We start from the raw sequence: 19,334 nt of genomic DNA, 5'->3' as shown, positions 1-19,334 counted from the left end.
TTGCCCAAGGAATGGAAATTCCCATTTCTGACTGGCCCTGGGTGCTCTTCCTGCTCTTGCCCCAGCAGAACAGATAGACAGAAATGGCACAATCTGAGCTCTCTTCCTGGTGCACGAGCCACTGAAGCTGTAATTTATTCTTATTACAGGGAAATCCTTCTTCCTGTCATAGCAGGAAAGAGGAATATGGCAAAAATTGCACTCTCTTCGCACCCGGGGCAGAGTACAGACATAGAATCCATAACCATCAAAAATGTCATGATTTAGGCTACGATATTTCTCCTACTGCATTGGAATAGGAGCTTCTTCTAAACTGGAATATTTAAAATGAATAAATTCTATGGTATCATGCTATTTTCAGGCTCAGTGAAAGCTGTTTTTAAATTACGACAAGAGAAGCAATTAAACACTATATGACAATTGCAAACATTTTCTTAATTACCAATATTGAAGAATTTTTAAAATATTTTTACCTTATATAATTGAAGATAATTGGTATGAAAATTATTATTATTTTACAAGCATTTCTATCTTTTACTAACTGATTAAAAACACTCAAAATTTAATAAACATCAGTATTGGCTAATTAATCTGTCAACATGATCTAACAATTACTTTCTTCTTTGCAGTTTTTACCAGAGTCGTTACAAATTGCAGAGGATGGCAAAGAGCATGTTTTGACCATTTTGAGCACTGTACCTATTGCTTGTTCTGGGCACGATGATTCCTGTAAAATTACTTTACAAATAAGTACTGAGGATTTGGGTAAGATTTTTGGCATCAAATCAAAGTGATTGCTTTTTCCTGTATTTATGTTACAATGAATTCCAATAGAAATTATAAGACTTAAATAATGACAAAGGGCAGACGTCATAAAATCAACAAACTAGGTCATGTATTTGCTTGCAAAATAAAACAGATTATAATATCTCTCAGGTTTTAGAGAAAAAAATAATATGACTACCTGAAAGGTAGTCCATTGAGATTTGTGGATGAAATAACTATGAGAAGAACAACTTATTTTACATTCCAGAAGCATAAAATTCCATTTTAAGTTCTTGTAGCAGCAATAGTCTTAGTAGAATAATTTCATTAATTATCAATAAGAAGCTCACCTGAGATTTATTATTCAGCATATGTATACTGAAGGCTTTTTGCTTTCTTTTTGTATTGTTTCTTGTATTAAGTTTTTGTCTAACTTAATTCTTATGCTTATATATTATTCTCTTTCTAAAGAAATTTTTTGCTTGAAAACATTAACAGTATCACTTAGAATTCTTGCCCTTTTAATCAGTAAATGCTCTCCTCAGGTTAATCTCACAGCTGACCAAGTGGATCATATATATATTTACTATCCATTTGCACTAAATAAAACATCCTACCCTTTTTCTAACAAGGCATTTATTTCTCTTCCATTGGTGACTCAATGAGAAAAATGTTTAGAGATAGGATTACAGCCACAGTTTCTCTACCCACAAAAAGCCAGCTCAAAAGAATGTTGGCAAAACCCAGATAGTTCTTGATATTTTTATCTTTCCAAATCCCTTTCCTTTCTCTCCTCATCATCAGCCAAGTGCTTAGACAGAAAAAAAAAATAATTCAAATGGTATCATAACAAAGTGATCTTAAACTGAACGGCACCTTATGGTTCCAGCAGCTGTGTTGGCTCTCGTACGTGGAGTACTTTGCATTTTGCCATGGCTCAGTGCTGCTCTGTTCTACACATTGCTCTTGGCTTAGAGTCTCTGCCAGTCCATCAGGCAAACATCCTCTGAGCTCATGGGAACAGATTTTTCTTTAAGATTGAAGGATCTAAGAACGCAGGCTGGTGTGTGGTGGGACATCCTCACAGCCTCCAAGCAACTTAAACACCTACCATTTATGAAGATCAGATAATAACTAGTCACATAAACTATGAAGGTAATTCTTTTTTTAACTGCCATTTTCTTAGGCGTTGATAAAGCCTGTCAAAATCTCAATTAAAATGAATGCATGGGCCAGGAACTCTCAAGTCAGGAAAGCTGAGTTTGGTAGATTGGACTGAGGCTGAGCCGTTACCAGGGTCTTCTCCAGTCCCACAGTGTGGGAGAAAAAGGAGAGGACATATTTGCAGAAGCATCTTTATTTTCAAGCTGTCAATGATCCTGACATGTTGGTGCCAAGAGGTCCCAGGATGGAGCTGCAACTCAACCAATTAACTACTCTTTGAAGGAACTGAAGAGGAAAATTTCCATTAGTTCTAATCAACTCATTTCTGCAGCTTAAACTAATAACCAGCTCTAGCCCTTCACTTCTCTATCTTGAGACTATTTCTTTGGATTACACTCGGGCCATTTATGATCAATTGAGATATCTATATACACCTAACGTTGAGTATCTGCTGGCTGTTTACACAACAGCATGTCTGGTTTGTACCTTTCTTGTCTGTAGAGTCCATTACTTTATTCGATAGAACACTGTGGGCCTCTGAAAAACATAATTTTGGCCACGGTGCTGTAAATCAAAAACAAAAACCATTTTAGCTGAGATTCGTTTCTACTGAATAAATTAACTGACAAGATCCTTCTCTGACCGAATCCATATAACAACACTGTTGTGCTAATTATGTAGGGAATAAGTGATAAGAAAGCTAATTACAAGCACAGAAATACCTCTCTAAGTTCAGAAAATATCGTAATGAATGCCAAGGCACAGCAGAGCCACTGGAGTTTGGCCTCTGTTAAGTTTATCATTACTATTTTACAAGATTGTTTTCTTTGATTTTAAACTTATGTTCTGGGTTGTGAGCACAGCTCATGGGGCTGTAATGGTAATAACTATTCCTCATGGAAACCTTCCATTTAATCGAATCAAGAACCTTGAAAATGAGCCAGGACTTTTCTATAAGATGTGAGGCAGCCTCTAAGGATCTGGTATGAGAGATAATACGCTATTAATATTTGTAGTTTTTTAGTTCAATTCCTATAGAACTCTACAGGGTTAAATATATTATATTTGATGAGTCTTTTCCATAAGGAATAAAACATTGATTATTTGATTATGTTAGAAATACCATCTTAAAATACTTGAATGCCATCTCCTATAAATTATTAAACAATTCTACATATGTGAAAAAATGATATGATGATTCGATATTTCCATATTGCATTAATTCCACTGACACAATTTCTAGAACTTTGTTCTTTTCAGATGATAATTATTGCTCTGGGACAGAAAACTAAATACTCAGCAAAACAAGAGAAGAGGACACTACCAGTTTTGTGTCTAGAAGAGGTCCCTTTAGGAAAAATACGATGTGCAGAAGCAGAGCTGAATGAATGACTTGGGTTGTCATTGCCATTTCCGTATTGATTTTATCACCACCTATCACTTCCCTATCCATCATAGATACTTACATAGCCAGTACCACCATAGCTTATTACTTTTCCACATTATTTTGTGAATTTATCCTCACAATGCTTCTGTGAAAGACAGAAATAAAGTACCATCGTTTTACAGTTTGGGATGTAAAGTACCATAACCTAGCTAAGGCAAAAATGCAAGTACAAATCTTCTACATTTGCCTTCCTGATGTGTAGGAAGTCTTGATGGGGCTCTGAGCTACCTGATCTAGTAACATTGTCCCTGCTCACTGCAGGGGGTTGGACTAAGTGATCTTTAAAGGTTCCTTCCAACCCAATACATTCTGTGATTCTATGATTCTATGATTCACTAAAAACTGATTCAATAACCCTCCCTTTCCAGATCAAAAATTCTGTTTAAGTTAAATAACTCCCAGGAGATATCTCCTTATAATAAAGCTAGTGAAAGACAATTAGTTTCCAGAAACCCAGACTCATCTCTTTGTCATGAGAACGACTCATTTCATTCCCTGGGCATGGACCCATAAAGATAAGACTGTCATTCCAGAAATATTAGCACCTGTGGAAAGAAAAGCACCACTGAGTTTTAGTAAAGTGTCTACTGCAGAGGGGGAAAGAAAAAAGCACAGTAAAATGTGCTGAGGGATGCCAGACTGAGTCAGTCACAACCGTCTTCATGCAAACCCATCTGGTTTCAAGGCATGTGTGTCCTGCAAAGTGAAACATTTGTGTTGGATGGTAAACAAGGCATGGGCAACTGCTTGAATAACTCTTGTCAAACTCAGTCTTCGTGTTCATTTCAGATAGCCAGTTACTGGGGCTCCCAAACATCGCCCTTTCAGCATGCCAGGTGGATCTGCTGCGGGTGCCCTGCTCGGAAAGCAGCTGTGCAGCAGCTGCGCTGACAGTGACAGCCGTGACAGACTTTGCTCAGGATGGGGACCGCATCAGCCGCATCAGAGCCGAGCCAGTCGGACGGAGGGATTTGCTCTGGAGGGCTTACACGCCAAAGGATGTGAAGGTTGGGTCCTAAAATAATTTGGAAAATTTGTGTCAAGTTTAAACAGGAGGTTTAGTATTGCAGAAAACAATGACAAATCTTAACCGTATAAACATTTGGGGACTGCTGTCAGTAGAGTAAACTAAAACAACCTCTTTATATGCAAAAAAAAAATATATAATGTAAAGCTTTTTGCTTCAACAAATTTAGGTTTGACTACTAGTCAGCACATCAACAAAGTCAACAGCTGGATTATAGATGTAACCAGGCATACACGTGTATGCTGGAAGAGGAGTGAGGGGGAACCCGGGTTAGGGAATTGGCATCCTTTTGAGGAGGAAGAGGGAAAACCAAGGGTTTGGAGAACAGTTTCTGAAAAAGCAGAGAAAAAACATTGCCTCAGTAATGAGAAAGGAGAACCAGGACTCAGCAGTGCTGTGTTCAATCTGTGACTCTGCCAGCACTCACCAGGACACCTCTGATGACACACGCAGCTTCTCCATCTCTTCATTTATCCCTGTACAAAACGTCCAAAATAAAAATAATAAAAATCAATCAGGGAGGCAAGCCATGCTTTTCCTGTGGAAAGCCTGGCCAAAGGAGCACGGTGAGTAGCGACCAGCCCATTCTCTGTGAAGTTGTGTCAGGGCCTTGGCTGGGAGATTTGGAAGCTGTAATCCCACCACCGAAGAGAAAAGAGAGAGAATAAACTGGAGAGAGAGAATAAACCAAAGTACAGATATGATTCAGCTAAATTTCTCAGAACAGTGGCACATCCAAACTCATATTTTAAGTAACTGAAAAATACCTCTCAATGAAATCTGTAATTTCAGTGTTCTATTTTTTGTGGATTTGCTCATGAGAGAATGAGATCAAACTGGACGAAAATAATTTTTCTCTTCAAAGGTAAACTGCCTACTATGGGATTATATCCTTTTCTCACCAGCACATGCTTCTTTTAAACTTTTAAAGATTCTTAAATCATAAATTGCAGTTAATTCAGTGTAGTGCTTTCACATACCCATAATTTTTTCTTGAAGTTACAAATGTTTCCATTAAAATACAAAAATGTAGCAAGTGTGAAATGGAATTAATCCATTTTAATAATAAATTCCATCCATCTCTGTTAAAACTTGATCTATGGAAACATAATAGACATTACCTGCCCTCCCTCCCATTTCCCCATTGTTGCTTTGCAGTTAATTAGAGGTGATAATATAACACAGTTCCTGCAACATATCAAGAAAGAATCCATATAATAAAATCCACATAATCTTTAGTCCTTCAGACTTGTTCAAATATTTTTTATTTATCTGAAAATTGAATAGAAATGGTGGGCAGAATGTCTTGACACATTCAGGCACCTGGTAAAGTGGATTTCTTCAGCAAACTCAGACTGCCTATGAGTTGGACTTGCATCCTCTGCTGGCATAATGAAGAAAAGAGGAGAGCAGAAAGGCCCACAAGGATTTGCTTGTGCAAACAAAGGTTTTACTTAGGAAAGTTGTGGCGAAAATGGAGAAAATGGGAAAATTCTGAGACATTTCTTTATATCACACTGTAGATACAAATGGTACAATTGACTTCAGATCAAAATACTGTTCAAACAAGTGTTCAGTTTTTTCATTCTTCAGGACTATCACTCTAACATTTTGGGATGCCAGACACCAGTGGGTGTCTGAGCAGCATCTCCATGTGATGGTTAAGGGGTATTTTGAAATACAGGTGATGTATTGCCACAGGTGAGGGATTTTGTCAGAGTGTGGTTCTATCTTCACCCTGTTACTCATTTATTTAATTTCACCAATGTTCCTAAAAGCTAAATTCTGCTTTGTCACTGAAAGACTGCACAAGGATATAGTGGCCATTCTTCTTCCCTCCTCCGCAGATCATGGCAGAACTAAATGCATTGCATCTCTGGATTTCTCATGGGCAAAGAGCAAGCAAAGAATTAACAGCCTTGGCCAAGAAATCGGACTGGCAGGCTGGATATGGGAAAACTGTAATACTTCATCACTCCCACCAGTGTGACTGGGACCTCTTCATAGTGCAAATCACAACACAACCCAGTCTTGCATTTCTGCGAAATGGATAGCAGAGTATGAAAAAACACCCTCCTGAGCAGATGTGACAATGCAGGCTCAGCGCTGCCTGAGATTCAGGTATTGCAACTTCAAAGGGACTTGTCCTACCTTTAGCTTTCATAGGCACATCTACTCCTTGCAGGGCACCAGGACTTTCAGACTTCATCTGTGACCCAACTTGTGCCCAAGTAATCAAGAGCTGAAGCAGCTGAAGATCTCAGTTTCAGAATCACAGAATTATTAAGGTTGGAAGAGACCTCTAAGATCATCAAGTCCAATCATCAACCTAACACTGCCATGCCCACTAAACCATGTCCTGAAGTGCCCCATTCACATGCTACAGTAGATCCTTCCTTCTCTTACTCACATGCCAAAAGCAGACAGCTCCAGCTGTTAACAGCAACCCTGTTACTGATAGCACACAAATACTTCTAGATGCTTCTAAATCAGCTCCAGATGATTTGAGGCCTTGTCACCAGTAACTGATCAATAACCTGCACATCAAATATATAAATCAACATTTCATATGCTGTACCAGGAAATTTAAGGTCAAATTGAGGGACAGGCAGTGACTACAACTAAAATATGCTAATGCTACTTAATTATAGCATACCTTACACCATACTTCAGGCATTAAAATTAGTACAATTTAATGAGCACTCTACTCTCTTGATAATTTCAGTGAATGATCTACTTCTTTGCAAAAAAAGTTTAATAAAACAGCTTCAATTTTTACCAGATAAAGAAAGGCAGTGCATTACATCAGGTGGAATAGGAGCACTTTGAACTCCCTTATTGCATGTGATCAAACTCCGTTGTTTGAAAGCGAAGGCTATTTTGTACCCATTCACGATCATGTTTTAGAAGCAAGATTTTAGTTTGTACTTGACACATGAATCCTGCCCCTAATGTTTTGTGAGGAACAGTAATGAAGAAAAACTGCTGTGTAGACTGTATTCATTACACATTTCATTTTAACTAGGTCACAGTTCGAGACCTCCCAACAGGGAACTGCTACTCTTTCACTGATCCACACATTATCACATTTGATGGATGGTGAGTACTCTACTTTGAAATAATTTGGCTCAATTACTGCAGTTTTCAGTTTCTGGATGTAGCATCCATTTGGTTTTACATTAGAATATCAAAAGAGCATTGTACTAGTTTGCTTATAGTGATTAATGTAGTGTTTCAATAACATATGGTTTCCTTCCAGCTGTTTATGCCCCTTTTAACTAAAGAACTAGAAGGGGATTAATCTTGAAGCAGTAATGCTTTTGAGTCTGAATAATTTTTACAAGACAAAGGTCAGATTCCAAAATATTCCTCAAACAGAACTGGCATTATTGACTTTGAGAGGGTGTCTACACCGCATGGCATCACATTAACGACACCCCAAGTGGGCCATTACATCCTCATAGCAGCATGGCACATGAGGACAGTCTATGTCCTTCCTGGCACTTTGATGCACCTGATGTAAAGTCATTCAGCCTAAGGATGTTCCTGCATTCAACACTTCCAGAGCAGGTTTAAGTACAGCTGCATCTCTGCATGGAGATGACAGTCATCCTCACAAGCAAAAAACCATAAAGATGGCCATACGGTCTCAGGTAAAAGAAATTCAGAAATGATAAGTGGCATGGAGAAATAAAGTTGTACATCCTCCTGTATTGTCTAGATGTCTTCCTATATTAACCAGTGATAAGTATTTTAAAGACTTACTGAACTAAAGGTGGTATCTTTGTGTCTGACAACTTGCATTGTACATAACCTTTCTTCAGTTAACTTCCCTAATCACTCATGAATCTATTTACCCCATCTATTTAACATAAGGGAAAGTTTTTAAAGTTTGCATCTGGCACATTTGATCCAAAGTTGCTAATATTTCAGATCACATTCCAGGTTTGTCATTCTGCCGTTAACCTCCTAATGGCACAATTAATGACTTTAGGCACACAAAGTCCACAGGGACTCGGCAGGCATGATATTCTAATTTTGATATCCTAATATCCCAATTTCAGTACAGCATGCTTTGGAGGTAAATGACATCAAAGCTGGAGAAATCTGTTTATGAAATGAGAGGAAGAAAAGCAGTAGCTCCACTGAAGGTTATATTTTTGCCTCAAATAAAGATTTCACCTAAACTTGGTAATCTCAGCTAGGAGATTTGCTCTATACATCTAGCCCTTTCCAGTTTCCCTCCTGCTTTGCTAATTATCATTTATAATGCGGTCAGGCACTTGTTTCATGCAAGTTTCGTTGCTTGACATGTAGAAGATGTGGAAGAGCTAAGAGAGGTGCAAAGACATTCCCATGCCCCATGGTATCTGCAATTATTCCAACTCTGGGATATTAAAGTAGATTAGAATGTTATTTCAAAACTCTCTATTTCTATTCTAAAATATTCCCCTCTTATTTAGGGCTAAGAATGTACAGTGACCTGCCAGGTTGTTGTGTTTAGGATGCCATTAATTACTGAAAGTGCTCTCCACCACGTGACACTTTTTTACATTGCTTCCATGAGAAAAAAGTTCTAAAATTAAATAAAGCAATTTCTTTTGAGTAACTCATTTTGCAACCCTGTTACTGATAGCACACAAATGCTTCTAAGCAATTTATGATTCTATCTGAGCACAGTGAGTTTGGAAAAGCCCATCCTTCTGTGGCACCCTGCCTCAGAGTCACACAGTGCTGAAATGAAAACATCCCAGGAATGGCTTGGCCCCTCGATACTGCACGTTTCTTCCTTGCGGACCGACATTCATTACTGCTCTGTCCAGTGCAGCTTTAAATAAGCCAAGCTGATGGGGCTTCTGCCATCTCAATAACTAGGTTATTTCACTAAGATATATCACTCCTTGATATTCAGCCAGATTTCTTACCCATCATTTCACAGTCCCATTACTCCTACTTATATTCCCATTTATTACTGTAAATAATTTCTCTTTCAATTATTGTAATGATTATGTCATCCTATTACACATCAGTTAAACAACTTTTCTGCCTGCCTTTCCAAAAAAATGTTAACACATTAACAAATTATTTTAAAGCTCAGTATTTAAGGAGTGGGGAATGCAATTCCTGCTTTTGTCCTGATACAAACCTATAACCTACAGGCAAAAGCTGACACAAAGGTATGGGACTGAAACACTCCCCTTTGGTCATGAAAGGGTATAAGGTGGGAAATCATGTTTGAAATGAGGTATGTGTGTCAGGTATTGTGAATCGAAGAATCGTACAAAAAACTTGTGGGCTCGAGTAAGAACCCATATGAGTGTCCTCCAATAATAAAAAAATATCAAAAGAAGACCAAGCTGCAGGTCATAAACAGCAAAGCAAGAGAAGATAAAGCTGAGAGGATGAGTGCAGTATCAGCTTTTGGGCCTCTGGAGCTACATCAACTATAAGTGATCTGTAGACACAGGCCCAGGTAAAAACATTACACAGGAAAGAAAAGAAGCATTAGTCAAAATTAGTCAAAGAAAACTGAAGGAAATAGCAGCCTTTAGTCACCTTTATATGGCTACAAAGATGGCAGCAAACAAAGTCTGATAAACTATCAGAACTGCTTCTGCAGCCACCAGCAGAGCATCCATCAAACAATATGACCTAAGGAAACTCATTTGTTCCACCATGAAGCCTGTGGGTCAGCTTACCAGGAAACAGCAGACTCTAAGGTCAAAACGCTGTAGACAGAGCTGCCATGGATGGGTGGTGATTTGCTGACTCTTTGGCATCATTTCCACTTCCTCGAGTCCTGGGGATGGCTCACTGAAGGACTGACACATGAAAAGCGAGGGGAAGTCTGAAGATGGGGAATATTGCCAACAGCACAGCAGTAGGAGTGTTTTCTATGCAAATGGACACGCACATAAACATACTCCTGCCTTTCACAGATTTGATGACTTTTTTTAAATTTCCCATTAGCAATGGTGAATGGAAGGAAAAATGCACAGCAGAGAAGAGCAAAGATGAAGACAGACATGAAAACAGAAAACAGCAACCTTATTTGGTTTCCAAAATTTAAAAGAAACATATTAAAAGTTTAAAATTTAACTTAATTTAAAAATAGCTATTATAATAATTGTTTTAGCAGATTTGTTGGAAAATTGAGAAATGGCATGAAAATCAAAAGGCTGGATTTTTGTTTTAGTAAAATTTTCCTACTGAAAAGGTCACTTACAATGCATAGGTTGTTTCATGACATTTCACAATACTACTTCATTTTGTAACTTCTATAGTGATGTTTTCAATTCTTTTTAGTCTGACATACTGAGTTCACATTACATCTGAGGTGTTAGTTGTTCGTTAGATAACTAAGATACCTAACTTCCATTTCTAATGATAACACTCCCCTTTGGTATGCCTCTCGCTAATATATTTCTGTAGAAATATATATCTTGTAATCTTTTTATTCTTTTGACCAAGGGAAGTGACTGAAAATCAAAGAAGAATGTGTCTTATTTTACAGTGTAAGCACAATCAATTTGTGTATATTGGAGCATAGATGTGAAATAGCATTAATTATACTAGCTAAAATCCAGAGAGAGCACTTCCTTTTATAGCAAAGTACCTTCTAAATTAAACAAAAGTGAAAGCCTGGTAAAGCAGAAGTATAGCCCTCATTACTAGTTATGGCGCATTATAAATATAAAAGCTTTTCGTGTCATAAATTGTAGATTCTTAAATATGAAGTACTAGTTTAAAACTAAATATGCAGAAAATCCTTTTAAGGCAAAATAGAAAAAGGAAAATATTTCTGGACGGGTGAACTATATACCTCATTCATGTTATTTTGAATTTTACCTTTAAGAAAAAAAAAAAGAAAAAGATATTTCAGATATCTCAAACATTTACGCTTATCCACCCATCAATATTATCACAGGAGCAATGGCATCGTTTATTGCACAATGACAAAACCCCTCAGCTTGCACAGCTCCATGCTTGCCATTGGTTCTAATGCCATTCAGCATAGTAGCCCAAAACTAAGTCTTGGGCCTAAGTAGCCCTCCCAGAGGTGCTGGGGTTTTTTGATAGTCTGTAGAAGTTTACATGTCCCCAAGCTTCCAATGACTGATGAACACAGCCCAACAGCTTAATTCCCTGAGAACAACATGGTCAATTCCTAGTGGTGAGTGCTCTGAAACCAGAGGACACTCTCCAGCATCACTCAACACTTTCTAGGGTCACAACTGGCACAAAACAGTTCTTACAAGCAAGGAAAGAGGAAGCCCAGAGTGACATGTCCACAAATCAAATAACTTGGTGGCAAAACCATGGTGGAAAATATTTAAGAGTGGCTACAATAGTTCCTAAATTAAAAAAAGATGAGACATGACACCTTGAGCCATGACTTCATGTTGGGACAGGAGCTTGATGCACTCCTTAAAAAAACAACTCAAACACTTGGATGGGGAGGGAGTGAACTACTTTCCACCCAGCACACCCATTGCTACTGGCTTTTAGGGCAGCAGGATGGGGAAGTGCAGTGTGAAGGACAATTTAGGCACAAGCATTGGCCCCTGGTTCACAAAGGATACATGGCCCTCCCTCGTGCAAGAGCTCCACTAACTTTACTTCATGTTTGAAGCACCACAAGCCTGCAATTTGTTTTCTCAAATATTGTCCAAAGGATCGTTATCATAATTACGGTTGTATAAACATCACAAAAGTTTACCTGGCTACATTCAATTATCCATTCAAGTAATTCAAAGGCAGCTTAAAGCTTCAATTTAGACACGTTGCAGATTGGGTTTGTGCTATGCAATCTATGCCGTGACTTAATTGAAGGACTCTCAGTGACTTCCAGGAGAGTTGGATTGGGTCCACTGTCAATGCTTATGAAGCAGTAAATAGATCCCATAACTGCAATGATATTTATATGCGTATGCTAATACAGTCTTATTAACCAGGTACAGCTGATTAATCTGGGTACAGCCATTCTGATGCTTTATTTTCCACCAAACTCTCTAAATACTTTTGCTTCTTAAGCCGCACCCCATTGAAGGAAACTGTGGAAGGTGATTCTCGTAAAATATCCTGTCTCCTCTGTCTCTCCTGTGAGGATGTCCAAATGGAGTTAGCATTTGATGTTAAAAGAGATTATCTATTTTTTATGTTGTCCTTAGCTCTAATCAATCTTAGCAACAGCATCTGCGTAGTGTGCTTAGGATTTATGTACCTGATTAGAAAATAAGATGAGACAGAGCCATTCAAAATCTTATCGTTTTATGGCCAACTTCACTAAGTTTTTCAAGATGAAAGATAAAGTCAGATGTGTTTTCTAGCAGAGAAAAGCAGTTGGAGTTTAATTTCTTACTGTGCTTTAAGTTTCATACTTTCCTATTGCTTTTATTCTGAAGAAAAATAAAATGCAGATATATGCATGTTAGAAATTCTTTGTTGCTTAGCCATTTGTTCCTCTGTATAGGAAACATGAACAGACTGAAAAAATACTAATGTTTGTACGACAGTGTTTAAAAATAATCCTGTTATTTAGTCGAGGTATTTTAGACGCTCCTTTTTACATTTCATTTTTTTATTGTGGAAAAGAATAATGCTTATTATTATAAGCTTATAGCTTAGTTTCCATATCACTTAATTTCGTAAAAATCATGTTTAAAACTAAATGTAGTGCCTTAAAAAGAAGTAGAATAATCCATTGCCTTTAAAGATGGCAGCTGTTGGCTAGTAAGGAAAAAACTCCAGCAACATATATAAAGTATACAGCTACTTTACTTTTATACATCGCATTAGAATAAAATAGAGTGAGATTAAGCTTATGGAGAAACAAAGACCAAGCAGAGGAAGTCTCTGTTTTATCTGGGTGAATCAAAGTCCCAAATTCTTCCACACACTGCTGATCGCCAGGCCATTTGGAGAGAAAGTTGTGCTTACGGGGAAGGTGTTGGGGGCAGGGAGAACAACTTCATTTTAACAGGTTTTTCATCAGAATCCCAGGTTTTTTCACATGAAATATTCACCTAACCGCAGTCAGTCTTGTAAAAGTTAGTGATTAGTCACAGAAAGAGGCTGTTTGAGCACTGATTTTGCTTTGAAGAATATCATGCTGTAAAGCATCTGGTTAGAACCAAAACATATTTCTTAAGGCCTGGAGGCAGGGACTTTTTCCCATTTGCTTTTTATCGAATGTTTATCCTTTTTACCCATGCCTGTTGCCATAGCAGCAGCTGGGAGCCAGCTACCCACTTCTCGCATGAATGCTTATGCACTTACAGCTAATAACCATGATGACAGTCCCTTGCTCACGATGTTAGAGAAGCGCATCCCCACGTGTTGATTTTTCCCTCCTTCAAGGCCAGCCACCACGCAGGCCTGATTACAGAGTGCCGTTGTGCGAGTATGCTCTGGGTCTCTAAAGCCTCTTTTTGTTTGTTTGTTTGTTTGTTGCGGTTTAGGCGTTACGATAACTATAAAATTGGCACCTTTGTGTTGTGCCAGAGCACGTCGAGGGCATTTGAAGTGCACGTTCGGCAGTGGGACTGCGGGGGCCACCGCTCCGCCACCGCCTGCAATTGTGGCGTAGCTGCACGTGAGGGGGGTGACACTGTGGTCCTGGACACCTGCAATGGCCATTTTCGGGAGAGCAGACCCCAGCTGGCCATTAGAAGCACTGAGGCATCGCCACATGTCAAAATCCTGAAGTCCTATGGAGGAAGAAAAATAACAGTATGTGGATATTTAAGTACTCTTGGGGTTGCTGTTCTCTAAAAAAAAATAAATAAAATAAATAAATGAGTTTAATATTTCTGAATTATTAATGAAGTTCCTACAAAAATATCTATCTGAAGCCGTAAGAGTGCCTGCAGCAAAATGTACCGAAAAACGAGATGCAGGGAGGAAGGTGCTTAAAGTGTTAGTTTAACAAACTGTAAAACAAAACCAAACAAATATCTCTGGAAATTTCTTGGAGACATAGCAGAGTGCCAACTTTGTTACTTATTCTCTGCAGTATGGCAATTTTCTCTCAGTTTGTTTATGCTAGGCACTACCCAACTGCATCACATAAAGTAAATTTCTTTGCAAAGCTTGCAATATAAATATTCAGGGAAAGATCACAGGTAGCAGGATAATGTAGTTTTAGAGTGGAACAGTAAGGCATTATTAGCCAGATCCAGATAGCCCCCAAAAGCCATGAAAATGGGCTGCAAATGTGCAACACTCCATCTAATATAAAGTATTTGCCTAAAAATATATATGACCACAACATACTTTGCATGAGCATAACTTATCTACATTAATCCAGTGAAATCACAGAAGAATAAGAGCAAACTTTGGTGAGGAGAAGAGCCACAAATCACGACCAAGAAGATAATTTTATCCTAGGGTTGTGTCATGAAGATATATTGCCAGGTTACCTGTTTAGGGTGAAGATAGGCCCACAGTAGAGGCAAAAGGATGGAGGGAGTGCCTGCGCTTGGCTCTCCTCATGATCTCACTTGGAACAGATTTTGTAAGGTAGTAATTGAAAGTCTGTTAATTATAGAATAGAGAAAAAGCAGGAAGCAAGCTGTCATTTCATTTTGCTACTGAATGCAATATAATTACTCTTTTATTACCAGAATAATCTTAGCAAGGAATCCCTATTCTCATTTACACCTCGTTTAAATCTCAGTGAAACAAATTAGGACAGCACTGGGACACGTATATGACTCCTGCCCTGATCTGAACAGGATTCTGTAGGAATTGTATAGCAAGGAATATGGTCCCTGATCACGGCACTGTGCACAATGTATCCTAATTTACTCAGCAGTTGCCCATTTCCAACCTTGCGCAGGAGTTGAATACTCCATGGCTCCCACACCATTAAAGGCTGATGCTTTGAATGGGGTTAAGTCACCCTCTGTTCTGTGCAAGGCAGCATCTCCCATCAGCCAGTCACGATATATCTCTGCATATTGAGGTCCCAAAAAAACTCCTAAATCCAGGTGGGTGACAGAAAACCTGGGCAGTTGTTAGGTCCTCAGTGGCAGATGGGACACGTCACCTGGGACAGCAGAAAAGTGGGTTACAGCTCTTCAAATTCCCAAGATAAATCCACACCTGGGAATATTAATCCAGGCAGCACAGAAGACTGAAGAAGCTCACACAGTTCTGAATGCAAAGATTTTATTCTCAGCCTTGTAGGAAATGCTCCTTTCCAGTGCATGTAATTAGAGGGCACTTGTTTATCTGAAGATGAAAATCAAAACCTACCCAGCACTGTGTCAGCTGCAGTTGTCCTGCTCTACCTATTAAACTAAAAATTAGCTCATCAGGCCATTTCAGCCTTGTGTTGGAAAATCTTTGGTTTTCTTTTTAAATTTACCTTGGGAAGTGAGACATGGAGCCAATGCAGAGGTACAGCTACAGTGGAGGTTCAGCCAAGACCAAGATTCATTTGAAGAGATGGTTTTATATGATGACTTCCATTATTCACCAAGGCCAATATGGTTTTTTTTTGAAGGATGCTTTAAGCGCCCTGATGAAAACACAGAGGGCCCGAGTTCAAAACATAGTGTCCCCATCTGTTATTGCAGTCAGTGGCACTTTGATGCTCTGCTCAGCTAGACAAGGAGATTGCTCACAGAGAGCTCCTCAAAAAGTACTCTCATGCCTGAAATGATGGCTGGGAAGATAAAATGGACAAGATTATTGTTTAGTGCAGCCAAAATGTATACTCTGGATTCCAGCACAGAAATACAGATATGAGCTAGTTGCTTCTTCACAGATATGAAGATATTTGGTAGGGAGGAACTTACAAGGGACCAAACAATCCTCACAGAAAGAAAGAAAAGCAATGGACATTATTTGGCTGAATAAATTATACTTAGGCAGGGGTCACTTTAAAAAAAGGAAAACAGTTATTTTGAAATTACTGTAATGAGATTGGCCTGTATTAAAAACAGTGTGACCAGCAGGTCCAGGGAGGTGATCATCCCCCTGTACTCGGCACTGGTGAGGCCGTACCTCGAGTGCTGTGTTCAGTTCTGGGCCCCTCACTCTAAGAAGGATGTTGAGATTCTGGAGCGTGTTCAGAGAAGAGCCACAAGGATGGTGAGGGGTCTGGAGAACAAGCCTGATGAGAGGCAGCTGAGGGAACTGGGGTTGTTTAGCCTGGAGAAGAGAAGGCTGAGGGGAGACCTCATCACCACCTACAACTGCCTCAAGGGAGGTTGTAGAGAGGTGGGTGCTGGTCTCTTCTCCCAGGTGATGGGGGATAGAACAAGGGGAAACGGCACCAAGCTGTGCCAAGGGAGGTTCAGGTTAGAGATAAGGAGGAAGTTCTTTACTGAGAGGGTTGTCAGAGGCTGGAACAGGCTGCCCAGGGAGGTGGTGGAGTCACCATCCCTGGATGTATTTAAAGAGCGGGTAGACGAGGTACTTAGGGATATGGTTTAGGGGGTAGACAGGAGCGGTTGGACATGATGATCTTGGAGGTCTTTTCCAACCGAGCGATTCTGTGATTCTGTGAGATGTTTCCAACTTTAATGTAGTTTTTAATAATAACTGAAAACATTTAATTTTAGATTAAAAAAATATGAAGGTTACTTATCAGAAGAGCATGCTACTGCTTCCACACCTGGCACAAACCAGGTTCAAAATTATTTTCTTTTTACCTGTAAAAATAAAGCAAACAAAGATACGTTGCAGTTGAATAGATTTTTTTTTCCTTTTTTTGTTGTTTATTATTTGGTTGGGACACCAATCTGAAAAATCCATTATCCACACAGTTACTTCTTTGTCTTAACCTCAAGATTTTTTTTCCTTGTAAAGGTCAGTGTAAGCCTACCACAAGTTCTTTAATGAGAAAATTGCTTTATCCACTTTAAAACACAATCATTTTCTGGGTAATCTGGCCTTGGAAAATGAAACGATTTTTCAGAGGGAAGAAAGCTGTTTTTCAGACATGGCAGTTTATCTAAAAGAAATTATTTCCCAGGCAAAGATACAACCGTGGCCTTATTGTCATGGAAGTAGCTTCAAAAATTAGCTGGTAACTTACCAGTGGGAAAGCTTCAATGGATGTAACAATATAAAAAGAATGTACATGTGCAGTTTTATCTCTGTGTAATGCTATCAAATATTAGTACCATACAATGTGAAAGCAAGCTAAATAGTAGCATGAAGAAATATTTATAGTGTATCTAAATAATCTTAAATTACTTCCGCCATCACCAATATCCTACTTTGATATTTTTCTTTATAGAAAGGGTCACTGTTTATTGAATAAAAAGCATGGTAACAGTTTCAATTCACTGTATTATTCCTGCATTTCCAGATCCTGTTCCCTTCAGGAGCATTTGTTCGGGCCGACATAAGCGAGTGGGGAATGGGTTTGACAGTGAGGACACCAGGCAGTGACTTCAACAGCACCAGGGGTTTGTGTGGCCTCTTTGATGGGATCGCACACAACGACCTGAGCAATCTGCCCGAGGAAGACTTCATAGAGGAGTGGAGGTACAAAGCAGAGAGAATCCCAGATCGGGAGATGCTCTGCAGCATTGTTTCAAGGGGTGTTGATAGGTTTAATTCATTACATACTCTTCTCATGACCTGACAAAGAGATCTGCTTAATCTCATGAGGGAAGCCCAGAGACCCATTACCATACATGTAAGCTGTTACTGAGAGAGAAGCTTTATATTCGCAAGTGATGTCATGTTAACAGCTGTGTTAAGATGGCACTCAGCTGTTAAAAAAACAACAGTTCTCACCCACACTAGAAAACGCAGATAACTGACAATAGGGATTAATTAAGGGTTTGGTAATTCCCTTGTTCTTTTATTCCTGAACACTAATTACAATATGTGAGTATAGATTAAATGTTATATTTTGACAAAGTGTGGTAATATATGTACCATGCTAAAATTTAATATCTACTAATGATGACAGTGAGCTCTGAAAACTTACACTTTCTGAGATGGGTGCTCTGGAACCAAAGGCAGGAGTCTGGCATATCCTTGTCCTTCTCTCTCCCTATCCCTATCCCACATTTTAATTCCTGTTGCTGAACTCTAAATATGCCTAATAGGGGTTCCTAAAACCAAAATGGGTTTGGTTGACTGTGTAATTTTGTTTGTGAAGTATGTTTTGCAAATAAGGAAAAATAAGGTGAACCACTTTAACACACTACTTACTCTGCACATGGGAACTTAGCGCAATCCTATAGGAACGGAACAGTAAATTTTAGACCTATTGCATTTAAGAAAATAAAAAATCACATCTACCATATTCTAGTTATATTCAGTGGGCCTAAGTAATGACTATTTAATAGCAATTTTTACCTGTCACTACAATTTGTACTATTTGGAAGTCAACAACCACCTTTAACATCCTAATAGTGTAATAATTAGGGCTTGCTTCTGGAAAGGCAAATGGAGAAAAAGTTTGGTGCAAGAACCAATCAGCTGCTGACTATACAAAAAGGGGCTAGAAAGATCCTTAGGAGGATCTGTTCAAAGCAAACTTGTTGAAAGATCAGACACCAAAGCACAATATCTAGGAATTTACTTGCAAAACAGTGAGGAATTTTCTAGGGCTTGGAGGTATTTGGAGCACGACTGAGAAAGCAAGAGAATCTCGTGCTAAGTGAGACGGGCAAGAGAGTTGATGAGTTTCACCTTGCAGTACTCCCAGGGATGATATCCCAAGGACTCTTCAGAAGCTGGTTAAAAACCAACTAAGCCAATGGAAAGGCTAAGGCCACTTCCAGACGAGACGGGATTGGTGTCTGATCCGCCCACGGAGAAATGGTGCAGTAAAAAACAAAACCTGGAGGGTGATTTTCTGCTGCTGTTTTTAATTTTCATTTTAAATAACACTGAAAGCATGTTAGGTTTTCTCCAGCACCTGAAGCTAGTCTGAGCACTCACCATCTGGCAGTTCGG

The 19,334-nt window shown here is 38.9% G+C and overlaps 1 protein-coding gene across 1 annotated transcript in view; it reads left to right on the top strand.

Moving 5' to 3' along the window:
• The window catches only part of LOC104547461 (von Willebrand factor D and EGF domain-containing protein-like), a gene marked incomplete at both ends in the record, with an annotated part of 56,547 nt that overhangs the window by 8,947 nt on the left and 28,266 nt on the right, over positions 1-19,334 (top strand). The window contains 5 exons of the mRNA XM_010193151.1: positions 630-765; positions 4,166-4,383; positions 7,429-7,502; positions 13,865-14,135; positions 17,728-17,906. Coding sequence (XP_010191453.1) covers positions 630-765; positions 4,166-4,383; positions 7,429-7,502; positions 13,865-14,135; positions 17,728-17,906 — 878 coding nt within the window. The remainder of the gene's footprint in view (positions 1-629; positions 766-4,165; positions 4,384-7,428; positions 7,503-13,864; positions 14,136-17,727; positions 17,907-19,334) is intronic.

This window comes from Mesitornis unicolor, unplaced genomic scaffold (genome assembly GCF_000695765.1).
Source record: "Mesitornis unicolor isolate BGI_N332 unplaced genomic scaffold, ASM69576v1 scaffold53349, whole genome shotgun sequence".
NCBI classification, from domain to species: domain Eukaryota; kingdom Metazoa; phylum Chordata; class Aves; order Mesitornithiformes; family Mesitornithidae; genus Mesitornis; species Mesitornis unicolor.
Note: the sequence above shows the minus strand (reverse complement) of the source record. Positions and strands in the feature narration are given on the sequence as shown.